The sequence below is a fragment of the Malus domestica genome, chromosome 04 (assembly GCF_042453785.1).
Source record: "Malus domestica chromosome 04, GDT2T_hap1".
In the NCBI taxonomy this organism is placed as follows: domain Eukaryota; kingdom Viridiplantae; phylum Streptophyta; class Magnoliopsida; order Rosales; family Rosaceae; genus Malus; species Malus domestica.
Genome location: NC_091664.1, coordinates 22,605,321 through 22,626,650, shown reverse-complemented (window position 1 = coordinate 22,626,650; position 21,330 = coordinate 22,605,321). Strand labels below are relative to the sequence as shown.

At 38.5% G+C, this 21,330-nt stretch overlaps 2 protein-coding genes across 2 annotated transcripts; both read right to left on the bottom strand.

Annotated features, from left to right (window-relative positions):
- Window positions 1-4,536: 4,536 nt before the first annotated feature.
- LOC103433546 (laccase-7-like) lies at window positions 4,537-7,381 on the bottom strand. The gene is made up of 6 exons (XM_008371811.4): window positions 7,189-7,381; window positions 6,761-6,912; window positions 6,422-6,666; window positions 6,181-6,309; window positions 5,127-6,080; window positions 4,537-5,027 (listed from the first exon to the last, which is right to left on the bottom strand). Exons 1-6 carry the CDS (start codon window positions 7,276-7,278, stop codon window positions 4,897-4,899), a joined length of 1,701 nt encoding a protein of 566 aa, XP_008370033.2. The 5' UTR covers window positions 7,279-7,381; the 3' UTR covers window positions 4,537-4,896.
- A 9,530-nt stretch (window positions 7,382-16,911) lies between these two features.
- Window positions 16,912-17,718, bottom strand: LOC139195061 (uncharacterized). The gene has a single exon (XM_070820244.1). It carries the CDS (start codon window positions 17,716-17,718, stop codon window positions 16,912-16,914), a length of 807 nt encoding a protein of 268 aa, XP_070676345.1.
- Between the last annotated feature and the right edge of the window lie 3,612 nt (window positions 17,719-21,330).

Below are 21,330 nucleotides of genomic sequence, written 5' to 3'. Positions count from 1 at the left end.
GGGTAATGATTTAACTTTCCCTACTACTATAAATAAAGGCACAATGGGATGAATATGTACTCGATCGTTGTCTCAAATCATTTCCATCTCATGAGATTAATCTGAATTACTCCCGAGACTTGAAGTTCTTGGTCCAGTATATTAGTTTGGATGAGATAACAGAATTGGAATGAGATTATCATTGATGATGTTTTCATTTATATGGTAGCTACAGACTTAAATGAAAGGTACGATATCGAACCATGTTCCGTTGATTAGTAACAACGTAGAATGGATTGGACAACCAAAATTACTATTCAGGTTAAATTCCTTACCAAAGTGTGTTTGGAACTATCTTTCCTACACTGCCTAAAGTAACCCTGTTGTGTTACAATTGGAAAAGGATGCGTAATGAGATAAAGAAACAGTGCGATATGATGCATGCCTTACGGCACAAGGTTTTTCTCAAACACCATGTAGTTGACTGCAGCATTACGAAAGTGGTTAGTATTTCTCCATGGGAATATTGATACGAAGATTTTCATGTAAGTTCCCAAAGAATCACATGGACTGGTTCAAATAGTTCCAAACCACGGAACACCCTCTTAACTTGTTTGAGGCACTCACTTAAGGATTGAAGCAATCCGGCAAATGTGGTACATCCGTCTAAGTGATTATTTGATCAGTCAGGGATATGAATGAATGCCCTTGCGTGTTAAACTATGAAGTCTTATTCCGAATTGCTAGAGTTACAGTTTATGTCAATGACATGAATCTCACTAAAACTCTAGAAGAGCTTGAGAAAACTTCCTTGCACCTGAAGATGGAATTTGAGCCTTGACTTGAAGATTAAGCATTGTTTTGACTGTACTTTGGTCTACCAGTCAAACTACACCTCGAAGGTGTTACCTTTTGAGTATACCTATGATCTTCCATACGTTATATGCAAATGAGACCCTTGAAGAGGTTATGCACTACCAAATTCCATATCTAAGTTCAACTTTGCGCTTTGTTGTACTTAGCTCATTATGTTAGACAAGACATCTCCTTCGCTATTGATTTATTGGTAAAGATGCAGCATCGCGCCTACAAGCAACCACTGAATTGGTATTAAAGATGTTTTCCGCCACCCTAAAGGTACTACGGATTTAGGCAAATCCTAACGCATCCCGAGCGGATCCAACCCCCTTAATCCTTGGAATGATGCTTGCCTTGTTGTTATGTTGACACTGGTTACTTATCAAACCCGTACAAGGTAAATCCCCGAATGGTTATGTCTTTACCGTTAGGGATACGCAATATCTTGGAGGTCCACGATATGGCCTTAGTTACGAAACTTTTGAATCATTCCAAGACTCATCTCACTTCACTACGCCACACGTGAGACATAGTTGAGAGCTCTTGTTGAGCATATTCAAAGTACTTGTTGTTTTTCATCCATCGTTGAGTCCCAACGACAATCCATGAAGATTATGTTGCATGTATCAACCCGACCAAGACATGATACATCAACGAAGTCAACACCAAGACATATTGCGTCTACATTTACATCAACAAAGTATTAGGAAATTGAAGTCATGCAAAACCAATCCCAGACAACCTTATTGACCTCTACACGACGTCATTGCCAAAGTCAACCTTCCAGAAGCTTGTCCGAGGAATTGGTGCCTAACTATTCATATGCAAATGCTTATAGTTCTTATTTGGAAGTTATGTCAAACTCAGGGGGAGTATCCAAAAGTATACTTACTTGATCTTAATGTACTATTTTTCCATACGATTAGGAGCATTTTTCCCACTGGATTTTTGCTACCTAACTAGGTTTTGATGAGGCACCCACCTTGGGCTAATCATACTCTTATGAGCTCTTTTACTTGCGTCCAGAAGACATATAGTTTTGACTTAATGCAAATTCTCACTTTTCTCCTTAGTCTACGGGGTTTTTCTCCCACCTTGGGTTTTACCATAGCGAGTTTTTATGAGTTTTACCTTTTATGCATTCTTCCATTGATCTAAAACTCGCATTCGCTCATTGTGCCGACGACTTCATCAATTGTACTTACTTCATCGCTAAAGACCTGATGCGCCATTTAGTTAAGTATTTACACACTCAATGGGGAGTGTTGCAGTCCTATTAGATTAGGAATGTGATTGTGTAAATCTTAGTGTATCTAGGGATATCTTGGAATATTCTCTGGGGTTAAATATTATCCTATTAGAGTTGTAATCCTATTAGGGTAAGGATTTAACCTTCCCTACTATTATAAATAAAGGCAGAATGGGGTGGAATAGAAAACACCTCACAATTACACATATATCTCTTCTCTCTCTATGTCGCCGCACCCATTCTCTCTCTATGCCGCCGCACCCTCTCTCCTTGGCCTTCATAATTGTTCAGTAAATTATGCCTACAACATATATGACATTTTGGTTCTAAAAAACACAATAATTTTTTTACAGCTCAATAATTAATATAAATTAAATTAAATATGAGGACATGGCCTTCAGTCAAAGTGACTTTATTAAAGTTTAAAAAAGAACAAATCTGAACTACCTATTAAAAGAACTTTCTTTGTCAACTAAAAAGGGGTGAAAAGGCTATTAGTCTTTTATCACACAAAAAATTATGAGCAATAATGTAATTTCATAGATCCAAATATTACTGATTTTTATCAATGCTTATTTTCCTACTTGAAAATTTCTCCTCGACTTATGACCATTTTCTCGATTTGCCCCTTCACCTTTAATTACGTGTTGAGCATTCTTAATCTTTTGAGACACTTGGAGGTGCGTAACCTTCAATTTCATTATATTTTATGTCAGTGTTTCTATTTAAATGGTTGGAATTTACGGAAAGATATCCTCTCTGGATCTCTTTCACCAAGGCCACCGGATCAAGTGATCCAGGCCCTTAAAATTTGATCCAACGGCTAAAAACAGGGGCCCCCTTTAAAAGTTATAATAACTTTAGCCATTGGATCAAATATCAAGGGTCCGGATCACTTGATCCGGTGGCCTTGGTGGAAGAGATCCGGAAATGATCTCTTTCCGGAATTTATATGCATATAATAGATGATTTTTCTTAATTTTAGTGTTTTAGTGGTTATCCAATATAATATCACTATCACAGCATTCTAATTTGATGTACCTAACATTCTTTATCAAATGTTTTTATAATGTAGGAATATTCTTGCCTTATCTCGCGAAAAACAATTGTCTTAACCCTCACCTCGCCATGGCAGAATTTTCGAGTTATGGCGGTGCCCCTACATATGCCCCTGGTCCAGTTTCACAAGACTCATCAAGAAAGTTTCATCCTGCATTTGCTCCAGGCCCTTTACAGCCATACATGAATGTTAGTGGCAATGAATTTCGGAGGAGATTTGCCACATTAATTGAAGCATAATCCCTAAAACTAGACGGTCAAACTTATGTTTCAATTACTGTACATGTATGACGGTCTTATTGTTTAGGAGTAGATGAGGTCGAAAAGGGCGCACATTTGAACCAATAATATTATTTGAATCACTCTTATTCATCACCTACACTAGAGAGGTGAGTACGTACATCCCACGTATGGAAACCGACCCTGCAATGTGATCAAGGCTATCAAAACAAGATGCCAATTCATTTCGAAGTCAAATTAGACAACAAGGACACAACTTAATCACATGTAAGAGAAACTATTAATGCGTGTAAAATCAAATTGTAGTAGTCACGCTCAAGTTCGTTAACATGTTATATATAAGATAAAGTGAAGATTCATTAAAAGAAGATTAGAGGGAATGCAATTTTCACAAGGATTATTATTAACAGCTGTTAATTATAAGATTTTAAACACAAGATTATCAACATTTTGTAATAGGAACTTATGTGGAGGCTGATGTGATGGGTTAGCCTAAATCTCTGGTAGTGCAGAAGGAAGAGGATCCTCTCCTGAGCTCAGGATGAGGATCCTCCTAATCAGCTCATCTGGGCTGTTCAAATTTAATCTAACGGTTCCAAACAAATGGTCATCTAAAAGTGATAATAATTGCAACCGTTGGATTAAGTTTGAACGGTCTAGATGGGTTGGTTAGGAGGATACTCATCCTGCGCTTAGGAGAGGATCATCTTCCAGTGCAGAAACCTATAATTTGCTGATTTGGGGCCCAATACGATTTAGAACATTTATTTTCTTCTATAAAGGGGAATACAGTTCAGAGAGAAATCCAAATGATGTTCATACATGAGGTTGTTTTTTATCAAAAAAAAAATGATATTCTAGCAAGGGGACGGGATAATTCACTGAAGAGGTATTATACTCGAAACAAATATTAAATGTTATTGTCATTCACTTAAATCCAACGTAAAACTTCACTTTTTTATAAAATAAAATAAAAAATATTAGTAGACTAGCTATAAAAATGTATTCTTGTTAGAAAAATACGAGATAAGAAATAACATAATTAAATAAGCAAAAGACTGTCAGATCATTTCATGAATAAATTAGGGCACTGTCAACCGAGAAAGCCAGAAATGAAGGAAGAGAAAGTCATCGAAGAGATGGACAGAATCTTGAATAACAATACTTTCATTACAACTTGATAATCATTACAACACTTTGACTTTACTACAGAACCAATGATGTAATGACACACGACACTCATTACATTTGACATATTGACATACAGCACGCTATAACTAACCTTTATGTCCTAACAGGTACATCCTGACAGGTACCTCAATTATTAATAATTAATAAGTTACTTTGATTTTAGACAAACAATGATGACCAACTTAAACAATACATTTGTCACTAGGCTTATTACAAACTTATTCATTTTTAACCAAACGAATGAAATTGACCTCGGTATTATAATTTCAAGAATACAAAATGAAACAGTATTTTGAGCCGAGGAGTCTGCCAAACAACTTCTAACATTTCGGCAGATCAAGTGGTGGTGGAGGCAAAGTAGATTCTGGCGTCCCTCCATTTTCAACCTCAAAAGCCATGGCCAGCCCCCAAGGCAGATGAACGTCCAAGTGACAATGCACGTACCAGATACCTAAAATAATAATTTAAAACAAATTATCAAAAATTATTTATTTATAACATGTTTAAAATACAAAGCAACTTAATTAATGAGATGATTAAGAAAACTAACCAGGATTATTTGCTCGAAACCTGATCACAGCCCATCCTCCGACCGGCACACCAATTGTGTTACGTACTTGCGGATTAACGAAGTTAAATTTTTTGGGGTCATTAATCGGGTCGTAATTTCCAAACCCTTGTGCCAATACGTGGAAATCGAAGCCGTGGAGATGCATCGGGTGGTTCTCGATGGCCAAAAATGCTGTGTTCTGAAACACCAACTGTACTGTCGAATTGAACTTCAACGTCTTGACCTTTGTTGATTTTGGCGCAAATATCAAGGATAAGTCGAGGCTGAGGTTCGTGTCTGTGTAGTCAAACTTGACCGGAGGCTCGTTAGGAAAATCTCTAGTATAAACCCCGTTCACGTTGTTAAAATGTGCTTCCAACATGGACGTATTGGTCGGGGCCATGAATGACTCGTTATTCATGCTCGCAGAGAATCGGTTATTGAATAAGCCTTGACACGTGGTATTTTCGGGACACATCGCTAAGTTAACGCCGACTGTCACGAACATGTGCTCGTCCACCTTGCGTGGGACTGGGACCCAGTGGGGCCCACCAGGGAGGCCGGTGAGATTGGTGAGGAACTTATGGGCCAACGGCGTGTCGTGAGGGTTAGGCATGGGGGGCATAATGGGGGTTGATGACGTGTAGCCCTTGTAGACGATGATGCCTCTGGTTGTCGAGTTATCAAAGCCGACAGTATCATCAGCGCTAGCGTAAGGAGTGGCGGCCATGTAATAAGATCCGTTAAGTTGATTGAATTTGACGAGAATGTCAATGGTCTGACCAGGTGCAATAACCACCACGTCTGTATCATAAGGAGTCGTGTAGGAGGCGTCGATGGCAACAACTGTCATGTTGTGATTGGCTATCTTGAAGAAGAGCTGGGTATTGAGTGCAGCGTTGATTAGGCGTAGCAAGTAGGTCTTTCCTCTCACCACACTGAGCTGATATGTTTCTGATAATTTGATGTCAATTTGTTAATATTCACCATGTAAAATTAACATATAAACTAAATTAATAAATTTACGAGTATGCATGTAAGCATGGTTACGTACGATTTTGAGAGCAGTCGTAGAGATCACCGGGAAGTCCATTGATGGTGTAAGCATTTGAAAGGTTAGGAGCTATTCCCTTGGATAGGCCTTCTTGCTCAATGTCGACCACATTGCCACTGTACCAATCTCCTGCAATTTCATCAAACAGTTAATATATAATTAGTCATCAAAATTACTACTTGAAGTACATATTAAGATTAACGTTAAACAAGTTGAATGGTATAGTTTAATCGTTAATTACCTAATATGATGGGAACTTCTTTGGCGGGCTTGGGGAAGGGGAAGGATTGACCGGCTTTCGGGTGTATTATAAGCGCTCCGTGGACAGTTGCACGGAGCCACGAAATGTGGGCATGCCACCAAAGGGTGCCTTCTTGTCCAGTGATATTAAATTTGTAAGTATAGCTTTGTCCGGGGGGTATAGGACATTGAGTTACGTATGCAGGCCCATCTGCCCATGCACTTAGAAGCTGATAGATTCCATGCCTACATTAAGAAAGAAACTATACAACGTGAACAAAACTTTAACTCAACTTTCCCCTTGGGGGTTGTTAAATGGTTTTGAATAATTGGTATTTACCAGTGAATAGTAATGTTATAGGGTGACTGGTTTAAAACATGGATGATAAGTGTGTCTCCCTCTCGTGCATATATGGTTGGTCCAGGATAACTCTCATTTACTACAGTTATCGATTGATTTTGGCAGAGTCGGGTAACAGTCAGATTGTTCACCTGAAAACAAAGGAAATAGAAAAAAACATATCATCACTACTATTATTATTCAAATGAAACATTCAACTATTTGGTGAGGAAATATGCATGATAAAATAAGACTCCAAAAGGGATCGTCGAAATTGTCTCTAAAAACCGCTTCAATCAATCACCCAAAAATACTTAAATTATTTTCATCAAATTGAATCAAAAGTATTTTTTTTTTTAATGCTATAATGCTCTTTTAGCCATTCTAGAAACATTAATGAGCATACCCAAAATTGAGCCAAGACTTACATTAAAAGAATGCTCAACAATTGCACCAGATGCCACTGAGGAAGCCAATAGAGCTAGAGCACAAGCTAGCAGAAAGGCTAACCGTGCCATATGGGGAACAAATTAAAAGAGCGATCTCAAGGGGAAAGGAGAAGTTTGAGAATCAGCTATTGTTATGGAGATATTGTGTTACTCTTGTGATATCTCAGAGGTCTATGGATGCTATGTTTATATAGGCATTTGAAAAGTAGTTGCTAACCCATTTTTTCCACAATTACGTGACAAATTAGGCAATAAATTTGCATTTTTCTTTACAAGAGTTTGAAAATTTGAACATACCGGCATATAAAACGACTTTGGTATTATATATCCAGTAAACAGTATAATTAAATTTGTGACTCATCAGAGAGTGCTAAAATAAAGATATGGACACAGTCAGAAACTTGGTTCTCAAGCAAACCGCGGCCATATTCAATAACACCATTTTGACCGTGTCCAAACTACACTTTACAGGCTGACGAACTAAAAGAAAAGGGAAGTCCGGCGGTGTACTAGAAGAACACGTTTGGATTTGAATATTACTCAATGCAAACATAGTAAGACATGCATTTTCCCAGTAAATAACTGAGCTCTGAAGAGACATTAGAAATAGTTTTGTTTTTTTAAATTACAGTGGACAAAGCCGGTGCCATTTGTGTAAATTTGTGTAAATTTATTTTATTTTTTTTGTATTTAATTTAGGAGCAATTCTTAGTACTTAAGAAATTAAAAGGTTTATATTACATCCCGAGTACTCTCTACAAAATTTATTTCTTAATCCTGTGTTGTATTTTACCGCTCTTTACCTTCAATACTCATTTTTTTGTGTTTTACTTTATCCCATTCCATCAACTAAGTCGAATGACGTTAGTTTCGTTGATGTGGCCGAGATTAATTCAATTTTTTTTAAATTATTCAGCTCGTTTTCACAATTGGATAATCTAAAACCCCGAAGATCACCTTGGCATGAAATATATAGCCCATTTTTTCAAGATTGTCATTGTCCCATAAGAGAATTTAGAGAGCAAAATGAGATATTATGTAGAATACAAGAGGAATAATTTAAAACAAGGTAACAGATTGTTACAAATAAAAAAAAAAGAAAAAGTTCAATGCATGTGTAATAGAATGCTATTACCAAAATATATTAAAATCCACTACATAAACAAACTCAACCCTAAAACTTTAATATTAAAATTTGCAGGTCCAATAAATAAATAGTGATGCAGGCAGTATTAAATAAATGGTCAAATTGAAAAATATTTAATTAATGGCCAGCAAACAAAATAAAACATGATAAAGTGTTTACTTATGCGTTTACGCCATTGCATTTTTGCTGTAAGGTGACCCATGCATAGTTTGCATATGATTTAATATTCCGACTTAAACTCAAAATTATTTTAATAGTTTAAAACTTCCCTCTTCCTTCTAATAATAGAAAAAATTAAAAATTTATTAAAAAAAAAAGGCCATGCATAGTTTACTGTTTCTATTTGGTAGGGCCGGCCCTAAGTCAAGTCCCTTTTGCAAAGAATCGTGCAAAGAATATTTTGCAGAAGTAGTTATTCAATTGATACTCAGTGACTTTATACAATGAGAGAGCTTAACAAGGAAGTAACCTAGCCTACATTCTAGGATTACAAATATTCAAAAATCAATTACAAATAATTTACAAAATAGTTTTCTAAAACTAAGCCAAGATATTAGGAACGATATCATTGACTTCTCAACACTCCCCCTCAAGTTGGAGAGTGGATATTGAGAACTCCAACTTGTGAATAATCCTTGAGAAAGTTTCCTTCCCCATTGGCTTCGTAAGTACGTCTGCAAGTTGATTGGAAGAAGGAACAAATTTTGTGACAACTGAACCATCTTCTATCTTGTCTCGGATGAAGTGACAATCCATTTCTATATGTCTAGTGCACTCATGAAAAACGGGGTTAGCAGCAATGGGGAGGGCTGCTTTTGTTTGTACCATACTTAAGGCCTCCGTATTTAGATCTCGTATAAATACTCGGGAGACTCAAGTGTAATTATATAATAAATGGAGAGGCAAATATGTAATAAGTGAGGAACCCTTATTCTATAAAAGGACTCCTCACCCTCTTCATTAAGGAGGCAAACTCTTAGGCCTTAAGCCTCCTCACATCCCTTAAGCTCTAAGCTATCTCAAAGCTCTCACTCTCATATTCAGAGCTCTCTCTCCCTCAGAAATACAATATCAGTGTGGACATAGCCTAAACCTTGGGGTGAACCACGATACATCTTGTGTTATTTACTTTCTTGCAGATTCACGGTCGGATTTACATTGTTCCAAGACCTCCGGTTTTGTGCATCAACATTTAGTGCCATCTGTGGGAATCAACACGAAAAGCTGTGTCGGTTCTCTCTCATTTTTTCACCTCCGCCGTGAATCTGCAAAATCCGTTTCAAATCTCCAAACACCACTCAACACAACTCAAGAAAACCTCAGCTCATCGTTGTTTATTTCACAATGAGCTTCTCTGCTACTTCAATCTCTGCCGTCCATCACAACATCATCACGGTAATAAACACAAACTCAACAACCTCCTCAATTAGGCATTACATTGTTCCCAAGAAAGAGACCAAAAATGGCGGTTCTCATTACTCTGTCTGTCGCCAGAGCTGGTGCTGGATTCTGGTTCTCCGACGACCTCCAAAGGCTGGGCTGTCTTTAACCTAGGCTCTGTCAAAGTCCCACGACGATTTTTCCTCATAAGTGTTTGTACTGCAGTTGCTTTTGGCAAGCGCCTAGAAGCAAGAACTTAAATTTGAAGTCCAAGGAATTACCCAGATTGCGTTTGGCTAGCACTAGGGAAGCTGAAGATAGTTTCACTCTATCTATCGCCGGAGCTAGTGCTGGACTCCAAAATTCTCCAACAACCTCCAAAAGCTGGGTTGTCTTCAACCTAGCCTCTCCTTCTCCATAATTTCATGGATCTCAGGATCCGAAACGACCAGCAGTAGGGAATTGTCCAGATTGCGTTTGGCTCGCACCAGGGAAGTTGAAGATAGTTTCACTCTGTTTGTCGCCGGAGCTGGTGCTGGACTCCAAAATTCTCCGACAACCTCCAAAAGTTGGGTTGTCTTCAACCTAGCCTCTCATTCTCCATAACTTCATGGATCTCAGGATCCGAAACCGCGAGCAGTAGGTTCCCCCAAGACCGAACCGCCTAAACCCCTGGATTCAACCGCCAAACACTTCGACAGGTTCGGAGCAAATCCGGACTCATCCTTTGGTCTCTTCGGACAAATTGAATGCCGCATGAGGTTGAATTTCTGGTCTTCGTCGCAAATCGTCTCCGTCAAATATCTTGCTGTCTGATCAAGTCAGCCTAGCCCAATTCTGCTCTAACAACTGGAGCTTCTGGAATCGATTGTCGAGATCTTACTGACTGAGAAAGCCGCTCTCCTGATTAACTTCATCTACTGCCTCTTCAGATTTGCGATCTTCGTCAAGGTGTCGAGCATGTGCAATACCGAGCTCAAGAGGCGGATCTTAGTGGTCCTAGAGCATGTGACCGTCGATGACCTCATGGTCTTGTCGTTCACCTACGACGGCGATAGGCTCTTCGATCTAAAGAGCGCGAGGAGGATTATCTCCGGGTTCGTGGAGAAGGAGAAGAGCATTACGGTCTTCAACACCGACGATTTTAGGTAGGTTTACTCGGCGGCGATGATTAGAGTTGCAAAGACTGCCGACGCGTATCTTGGTGAGATCGCCACATGTGTTAGGCTTAGTATCTCGAAGTTCAATGGTATCGCCAGCCTCATCCCCAAAGGCGCGCGCAAAGTCGACAACAATCTCTATCGTGCTATTGATATTTACTTGAATGTGGAGGCGCTGGAGTGTTGATGGCCATGGAGGCGGAGAGAAAGAGATAGAGAGAGATGGATATCTATATTGTCTTGAGAATAATTTCTTCTATGGTTGTCGTGGGACTGGTTGGCTTCTACCTCCACCCTCTACAGCATTGTTTGGCTAAAATCCGAGAGGGTTAGAAGGAACGCGGCGACATGACGCTGCAGTCGAGCTTTAGGGCGAGGTTGAAGTGGACGTTAGAGATCCACCAAAATATTCATCTGGGTTTCATCACCACCAAGTTGCAGATCCAAGTGTGGGAGCTGCTCGCCGTGTAAAGCAGAAAAGAAAGATGAAAAGAAAAAGGAAAAGAGAAAAGACGAAAAGCAAAAGATCTTCCTATTATTATGATTCATTTTGTCTGCCAGGTGAAGAGACAGAGAGGCACAGTGAAAAGAGAATATTTCAGACAGCAGAAAAAGAAAAAGGGAGGCTCTCCTCGAGAGCCCATGGGGGACAACGCAAAAGAAAAAGAAAAAAAAATGAGATCTTACTAAAGCCAAAAAAGATGCCCACACTTTCATCATGCATGTTCCTATTTTCTGAGAAAGCTACGGGAAGACCTAGGAGGAAGATAAGGGTTCCTTACTTTAAAGTGATATAATTTACTTTTCTTATCTTTTGCAGACATCTGTATAAACCCCATTAGAGGGTAATAATAATATTAAACAAAAAACGCCAAACCCAAAATAATGGGCTGCAATGTCATGTGGAGGGCCAAGGCCCGTATGCCTAAAAGAGCCAGGCCATGTAGCTTCAAGTTTATTCGGCAGCCTACCGCTATTATCACCAACCAGGTGATCAAAAGTACATTCAGTACTACAAAAAAAATATTCGGCAGTCTGCCTCTATTATCACCAACCAGGTGATCAAAAGTACGTCCAATACTACAAAAAATTATTCGACAGCCTGCCGCTATTACCACCAACCAGGTGATCAAAAGTACGCCCAGTACTCCAAAATTATTCAGCAACCTACCTCTATTATCACCAACCAGGTGATCAAAAGTACGTCCAATACTCCAAAATTATACATGAGCATCACTTATGACAATCATACATAAACATTCATGAGCACCACTCATGACAATCATACATAAACATTCATGAGCACCACTCATGTCAATCATACATAAACATTCATGAACATCATTCATGTCAACATTCATGAGCATCATTCATGTCAACATTCATGAGCATCACTCATGTCAATTAGCTTCAAAAGCTTCATTTACAAAAGCTCTAGCTTCGAAAGCTTCACTTACAGAGCTCTAGCTTCAAAAGCTTCATTTACAGAGTTGTAGCTTCGAAAGCTTCATTTACAGAGCTCTAGCTTCAAAAGCTTCATTTACAGAGCTTTGGCTTCAAAAGCTTCATCTACAGAGCTCTAGCTTCAAAAGCTTCATCTACAGAGCTCTAGCTTCAAAAGCTTCATTTACAGAGCTCCAGCTTCAAAAGCTTCACTTGCAAAAGCTTCACCTACAAAGCTTCAGTGCAAGGTATACAAATACCGCCTCCGAACAACCGCCACTTCGGCCCATACATGGATTTAATTTGAAGTCTCCAGCCAACAGACTCTATTGACCAAAGACTTGGGGGACTACACTATATACCATATATTGGGCCTCATAAAAAAATTACTTGGGGGACTTAGCCCATTATTTATGTATTAAGGAGTGAACCCTTATTTTATAAAATGGACTCCCTCACTTTCATTAAGAGAGCACCCATTATTCATGTACTGAAGAGCGATCCCTTATTTTATAAAAGGGACTCCCTCACCTTCATTAGAGAGCATCGCCGCCAGCTGAGCAACCGCCTTGCCGCGAGCATCACTCCTAACCAATTATTCATGTACTGAGGAGCGAACCCTTATTTTATAAAAGGGACTCCCTCACCTTCATTAGAGAGCATCACCGCGAGCTGAGCAACCGCCTCACCGCGAGCATCAACTCTAGCCCATCATTTATGTATTGAGATGTGAGCCCTTATTCTATAAAAATGACTCCCTCACCTCCAACGCCACAAACCGAGCCAACCAAGGCAACATAAGCCACAAGCCGAGCAGCCTCGCAACATATGCTACTTATAGTTGAGCATCATTTCACTTTGAGCACCGCCTCATATCAAGTATCAATTCAAGACGACATCTAGTTACTTCAGCCCACACATGGACTGAATTTCAAGTCTCCAGCCAAAAGACTCTCTTGACCGAAGACTTGGGGGACTACTGTTTGTACCATACTTAGGGCCTCCGTATTTAGATGGAAAGGAAAGGCGAATATGTAATTATATAATAAATGGAAAGGTGAATATGTAATAAGTGAGGAACCCTTATTCTATAAAATGACTCATCACCCTTCTCATTAAGGAGGCCAACTCTTAGGCCTTAAGCCTCCTCACATCCCCTAAGCTCTAAGCTCTCTCAAAGCTCTCACTTTCATATTCAGAGCTCTCTCTCCCTCAGAAATACAATATCAGTGTGGACGTAGCCCAAACCTTGGGGTGAACCACGATACATCTTATGTTATTTACTTTCATGCAGATTCACGGTCGGATTTACGTTGTTCCAAGACCTTCGATTTTATGCATCAACAGCTTTATTGTCACAATGAAGCAAAGCCGGTTTTTTATGTAGTACACCTAGGTCTTTCAATAAATATTGCAACCATGATAATTCACAACAAGTTCCAGTCATGGCTCGATACTTGGCCTCCGCTAATGGCAAAGACACGGTCTTTTGTCTCTTTGACCTCCAAGAAATCAATGAAGAGCCCAAAAAAATACAATAACATGTAGTTGATCTTCGTGTTGTTGAACAACATGCCCAGTCCGAATCACAATATGCATTTAAAACCAATTCATTTTTAGAAGAGAAGAACAAACCTTGTCCAGGTGTATTTTTTATATATTTCAAAATCCGATGGGCTACTTCCATGTGTGGTGTGCGAGGCTCATGCATAAACCTACTCAACACATGCACTAAATATGTTATATCCGACCTAGTGATCGTGAGGTATATCAGACGTCCCACCAATCTTCTATACTTGGCCGAGTCTTTGAGGATTTCACCATTGTTTGATAGCTTAAGATTCTGTTCCATGGGAAATTTCACAGGGCGAGCTCCCAAGAGACCTCCATCCTTCAATATTTCTAAAGTATATTTCCGTTGAGAAATAAAGATCCCCTTCTTAGAACGTGATACTTCAATCCCAAGAAAGTTCTTCAAATCACCAAGATCCTTGATTTTGAAACGACCATTGAGGAACCGTTTTAGTGCATCGATAGCACTCGAATCATTGCCTGTAATCAAAATATCATCGACATAAATTAAGAGGGTTGTAACAGACTTGCCTTGACTCCGAGTAAATAAAGAGTAGTCGGCCTTGGATTGTACATAGCCTGCGGATTGAATAGCTTCGGAAAATTTTACAAACCATTGATGAGAAGCTTGTTTCAACCCATATAGAGACTTGCTAAGGCGACAAACCAAGTTATCCCCCTGTCGCAAAAAACCTGGATGAGGAGTCATATAGATTTCTTTATGAAGGTCACCATGAAGAAAGGTGTTATTGACGTCTAACTAATGGAGCGACCACTGCCGGGAGGCAGCAAGAGCCAATAAACATCGAACAATGACCATTTTGGCAGTGGGAGAAAACGTATCATGGAAATCTATACCTTCAAGCTGGGTATAACCCTTGGCAACCAAACGTGCCTTATAGCGTTCAATAAAGCCATCATAACGATGTTTGATTTTGTAAACCCAACGGCAACTAATGGGAGATTTCCCTCGTGGAAGAGGAGTAAGAGACCAAGTGTGGTTAGCTTCCAAAGCTTCTAATTCGAAAGTTATGGCAGCTTGCCAATGAGGGAAACAAGCAGCTTCGTCGTAAGTGCGAGGTTCAACCTATCGAGTAATATGGGCAAGGAGATTGTTGTGCAAGAGAGAAACAATGGTAAGTGAGGTAATTAGAAAGTGGATACCGTGTACCTGTGGTGTGACCAGACAACGAAGACGATGAAGAATCTGGTTGGGTAAGCTTGATAGTAGGGCAAACATAATCATGCAACTTGAGTGGCGGAGAAGAATGACGGCTAGAGTGACGGAGCACCGGGGCGGAAGCAAGGGAAGGCACGGCAGGTGCGGACAAGGTGAAGTCAGAAGCTGCAGGGACAGGTAGTGCTGCATCATCCACGGAAACAAGAAAAGGTGGCGCGGGAAGTGCTGCACCAGATGAAGAGAGCAGTGCAAGGGGAGCCACAGGTAGAGGATAGGTGAAAGGGTCAGGTGGGTGGATTACGGAAGGTGACACGGGGTTAGGGAGGTGAGGTATAAGAAGTGGGGTAGGGTGAGACATAGGTTGAGGTGAAGTTGGAGAAGGTGAGGTTTGATATGGAAATATAGTTTCATGGAAGATAACATCACGACTTGTAGAGATGTGGTGAGTGGTGAGTGGTGAGATTATATAATTTGTATGCCTCCTGACCAATGGGATAGCCTATAAAAATGCATTTTTGTGCACGGGGAGAAATTTGTGAGACACATTGACATCAGTGGCAAAAGCAAGGCAACCAAAAACCCTAAGGTGTGAAAAAATGGGTGGTTTGGAATATACATTCAAAAGGTGTTTTCTTGGAAAGAATGGGTGTGGGAAGACGGTTAATAAGATGAACGGCAGTGAGCACACATTCACCCCAAAAATGGACAGGAAGATTAGCTTGAAAACACAAGGCACAAGCAGTTTCAAGTATATGACAATGCTTGCGTTCTACGACCCCATTTTGTTGAGGCGTATAAACGCAAAAATGTTGGTAAATGACTCCATGAGCTTTAAAGAAATCACGAAAGGAAACAAATTCACCACCATTGTCGTCACGGATTTGGCAAATAGAAGCATTAAATTGAGTTTGGACAAAAGAGAAAAAATTCTTAAGAATAGGTTGTGTTTCATTTTTGTGTTGCATAAGAAAAATCCATGTGAAGCGAGAATAATCATCTACAATGGTTAAGAAATAGTTGGCTCGAGAAGTAGAGGCAACTTTAAAAGGTCCCCAAATGTCATAGTGAATCAAAGCAAACGGTTTATTAGATGAAATGGAACTGACACCAAATGGTAATCTATGTTGCTTGGCTAAGGGAAAAATATCACAAGCATTATTAGACACAAAAGGGAAATGCAACAATTGGTTGGACGTAAAATCTAATCTAGGGGCTGACAAGTAACCCAAACACTGATGCCATAACTCCGCAAGTGAAAGCACAAGGTTGTAAAACCACCGAGGATGCTCAGACTTCGCAGGAGCCAAGGACACCAAGTAGCACAACCCTCCTCTTCACTTACCCAAACCAATCACCGTCCTCGTCATTAGATCCTGCATGATACACCAAGAAGGAAAAAAAGTTATGGAACAAGTTAATCCACTTGTAATACGACTCACTGACATCAAATCTACTTTAAAGTTAGGCACACATAGCACATCTTGCAATTTAAAAGTAGAACTCAAAGGGATGTGACCAATGGAAAGTATTCGGGCTTGCTGTCTACTTGGCAACAAAATAGGAGACATTTTCTCATTTTAACACCATCAGTAAGCAATTCTGGTGAAGAAGTGATATGATCCGTTGCACCACCGTCGATTATCCATCGATGCATATGCAAAGGTGATTTTGACAAACCTGTCGTAGCTGCTTTAGCCTGGGGTTGTTCATCATTGCCCTGGTTATTCATAATTTGAAGAATCTGTTGAAACTGGACATCAGAAAGCCCAGACATGACGGACTGCATCTCCTCATTGGTAGCTACATTTTCCGAGACTTGATTAGCCGAGGAAGAACTCTGTTCCTTCTTGGGACGGTTGTTTCCTTTTGTGGCTTAACCTTATGCAAACGGTGGCCTGGTGGATACCCATGAAGTTGATAACATGTATCAATGGTATGGTAGTCTTGATCGCAATGAGTGCAATGCAAATGTTTGTGGGTAGAAGACTTCGAACCACTTTGCTGCACAGCCATGGATGATGTGTCTGTAGTAACTCGAGAAAAGGCAAGGCTTCTTTGCTTCTCTTCCTAGAAATTGATGCATAAGCTTGACAAACCGTAGGTAGGGGATTCATCAACAAAAGCTGCCCTCGAACTGCACTATAAGAGTCATTAGGTCCCATGAGAAACTGCATCAACTTGTTTCTCTCATTCTGTGCTCCACAAGTGCAAGAGATAGAGTCACTATAGGACGACAACTCATCCCACAAACTCTTCATCTTCGTGTAATACGCAGCAATGGAGAGTTGATCTTGTGTAAGTGAAGCAATGTCCTGTTGTAGTTGAAAAATTCGAGGAGCATTACTTTGACAATATCGTTCACACAATTCCTCCGAAATCGCATAAGCATCAGTCATATAAAGGATACTGTCAACAATATCTAAGTCAATGGAATTAATAATCCACGCAATGATCATGTCGTTGCATCTCTGCCACGAAGCGTGATCGTCCAGCTTGATCTTGACAAAAGGTTGCGCAACAGTACCATCAACAAAACCAAGTTTATTTTTGGCACTCAACGAGATCTTCATAGCACGAGACCAGGTTGAATAATTATCCCCATTCAGGGGCTTTGAAACCAGCATCATGGCTGGATGAAAAGAGGGTTGGAAACATTAGCCTTAGCATTGGAGTTGCTTCCAGAAATTGCGTCTATGGCAGACGACGGAAAAAAAAAACAATGTGAAAATAGCAAAAGGCAGTGGAAGGAACTAGGGTTTCAGCCTAGCTCTCGATACCATGTAAAGAATCGTGCAAAGAATATTTTGCAAAAGTAGTTTATTCAATTGATACTCAATGACTATATACAATGAGAGAGCTTAACAAGGAAGGAACCTAGCCTACATTCTAGGATTACAAATATTCACAAATCAATTACAAATAATTTACAAAATAGTTTCCTAAAACTAAGCCAAGATATCAGGAACGATATCATTGACTTCTCAACACCTTTGCAATCTTTTTTTCTATCAACTTCCCAATCTCTCCATTTCTATTTAATGTTTAAATCAATTATCACATAGTTTTGAAGATTGTACTTTAAGGTAATCAAAACTTTGAATTTATATTTTTCTTTTCAATAATTTATTATTTAATGGAATATTTGATTTGTTAGTGTGATGATGATTTTAGAAAAAACACAAGATAAACAATTGGTTTTGAATTATACTCGTCAATCAAGTTTTATTATTCTTTACTCTCTTGATCACTAAGTTTTATTGTTCTTCACTCTCAATCTTAAACTCTTACGGAAAAGATTCTATATATTTGTGTCTAAAAACATGAGATGTGTAATATTTAATTAATGTTTGTATATCTATCTTCTTTTGATATTAATTTTTAATGATCTTTGATGTAGAAATAGAATATTTTATGTATTTTGTGAGGGTTAGAGAACTTTAGAGCCCTACTTCAAATGCTTGTCTAAGACCCACAAATTTTCAGTATCGGCCTGCTATTAGGCCACCGACAAAATATTTGAATTTCGTTATGTTACTTTTTTTTCTGAGTGATACTATGTTGTTTAGTTAAGTATGATGACTTCTGTTTTTTCTTCTTATATAACGTGGGAAGGGGGATACTATATTGTTTAGTTACTGATATATACAATGATGAGTTTTACTTTTTATAAACCAATATGACATGGGAATATATATATATATATATATATATATATATATATATATATTGTATAATTGGAGTATGAAATAATATAAAATAAATAATATAAAATCAGGTAGAAAACAGAGAAATGCATCATGCATGTATGTGGAAATAATTAATTAAATTCGTTATAACAATGAATATTTGCTTCTGGAGAGCTCCAGGGGGAGATCAATCTGAAGACTTTTGAATAAGTTGATAAGATATTATGATCATTTCTAGCCGCTAGCAGTTACTTCGAAATCCCACCATCGTAGCTGACCATTCGATGAAACCCTAAACCACTACACGTACATTTCCGTCTTTGACCGATTAAAACCCCAGAAATTAAACAAAATTTCTGCTAGGTAGAAATCGTAAATCTTATTTTAATCCTCAGGTCATATTGAAAATTCGTCAATAGTTTCATAATTAAGCTACTAACCTAAACAGCTGTCTATAAATTATCGACTTTACCAGCCATATTGTTGACACAATATCTACTTTATTGACAAAATAATTTCTGACTAAAATCTAGCTGCTCTCTTTGCCTTTGGCATTCAAGAATCAACACCATTAGTCCCGACAATCAAGGATTAGTTCTAACAATCGACGAGGCTACTTTTATTCATCCTCGACGTCAAGCTAACGTTATTGCCCATAGGTTCGCACATTTTAGTCTCTCTTTAAGTCAAGTTTGTGAATGGTATGTTTCTCCTCCAAATTTAATCTTAGATTTACTTGTTGTGGATTGGCTCTTTGTAATGAACCTCTGTAATGATTTTTTATTAATAAACCTACAATATCGTTTCCTTAAAAAAAAAATTAACACCGTTATGAGAGAGAACTATTTTAATTTGGTCAACTAAAGTTAGGTTAAAGAAAATTCTTTTATGGAATCAACTAAAGTTAGGTAGTACTTGATGGTTTGGTGATAAATAAAATGTATCCAGAAATAAAATACTGGAAGACACCTAAAAATTCACACACGTAAAGGAACTTTGATCGAGTCTATGAGCTCGTTTGGAAGTGTTTTTAAAATAACTGAAAGCGCTTATAGAAAAAATATTTTTGGATTCCAAAATAACTTAAAGTGCTTTTATGTGCTTCTTGTATGAAGCACTTCAAATGCTTTTTTTAGAATTTATTTTCATTTTTACTAAAGATGGGTTCAAAAAATATTATCACAAAAATCACTATCAATCGTTTTAAAAGCAATTCTAAACAAGCTTTATATTTAGTAGGTGTGGACAGTTAGTCTCCTACTTCCAACAATTTTATTACTTAAGAGAGATTCAATAAAAACTTCATGTTCAACGTGATTATCCTTATTATTCCACATTTTTTTTCACTTTAAATTTTTTTTATTCTTTGACTATGAGAAATAAGACTATGAAGTTCATTCAGTGGAAAGTGGCAACCAAGACCTGGTTTTTCTACTTAGAGCAAGTCCAGCCTTGCATGTAGGCCGGGGGACAGGGGAGAAGAAAGGGCCCGAGGGCCTGTCAATCAGCTCCAGCCATGAAGAGCCCGAGCTCGTGGAGAAGGCCCGAGCAAGAGGCCTGTCAATTTTTGACAGCCCGGCAGCCCGAGCTCCCAGCCCTTTTTTTATTTTTTTCTGTCAGGCGCGTGCACCCCACTCACGCGTGGAGGCGCGTCGCCCGACACCTTTTCAGAAAAATCAGGCGCCTTTTGCAGTGTCTCAGTTACCGTTGGGAAGCCACGTGGCTTCCTACGGTCCGTTCGATCTCAACGGCTCCTTCATTTGGACCGTTGGATTTCAACGATAAAAAAAATATATCTTATTTAATATCAACCGTTCGATCTGAGATCAACGATCGATATTAATATGCTTTATAAATTAAGAAAAAATAGTTTTAAAATTAAGAAAAGTTAAAAAAAATGGAAGAAATTAATTATTTGAAAAAAAAATAAAAAAAAGGGCTGGAGTGTTGGAATTCAAATTTTTTTAAATCCAACAGCAGAAATTAATTATTTGAAAAAAAAAATTTTAATGGAAAAAATCCGAAAAAATTGTAAAAAATTTGTAAAAAATTGTTTTTACTTTTCTATAAATACCACTTCTTCTCCATCTACCTTACACCACAATTTCATATTTTCTCAACCACTTTCAATCAAATTCCTATCTTTCTCTCAAAGTTTCAATCCAATTTTTTTACACAAAATGACTACTGATGCAGGTACGAATTGGTCGCTTCTTGAAGATGTTGCGTTGTGCACTAGCTGGGTTGAAGTTACTCATAATTCCCTTACAGGTAATGAGATGCAGTTGCGAGAAATGTGGAGTTTAATTCATACCAAATTTCTTGAGCAAATGAGTGGGAAAAGAACCAAAGAATCAATGTCCAGTCATTGGAAAATACTTAGCCATTCCTTTAGTACGTGGAGAGATGCCTTGACACAAGCTAGTAGTAATGTTCGAAGTGGGGCAAATTATGCAGATGAGGTAAGATTATTTGTTTGTATTATTTATTTGTTACCTAATTTCATTATTATTATTATTTGTTTGCATTATTTATTTGTGACCTAATTTCATT

What these genes read in the sequence shown, in the direction of transcription:
- LOC139195061 (XM_070820244.1), bottom strand. Translation starts at nt 17,718, where the DNA reads ATGATGCTGGTTTCAAAGCCCCTGAATGGGGATAATTATTCAACCTGG.
- LOC103433546 (XM_008371811.4), bottom strand. Translation starts at nt 7,278, where the DNA reads ATGGCACGGTTAGCCTTTCTGCTAGCTTGTGCTCTAGCTCTATTGGCT. An exon ending in AGAAGTTCCCATCATATTAG is followed by an intron (nt 6,310 to 6,421) that starts GTAATTAACGAT and finishes ATGAAATTGCAG; the next exon opens with GAGATTGGTACAGTGGCAAT. An exon ending in GTTTCGAGCAAATAATCCTG is followed by an intron (nt 5,028 to 5,126) that starts GTTAGTTTTCTT and finishes TTATTATTTTAG; the next exon opens with GTATCTGGTACGTGCATTGT.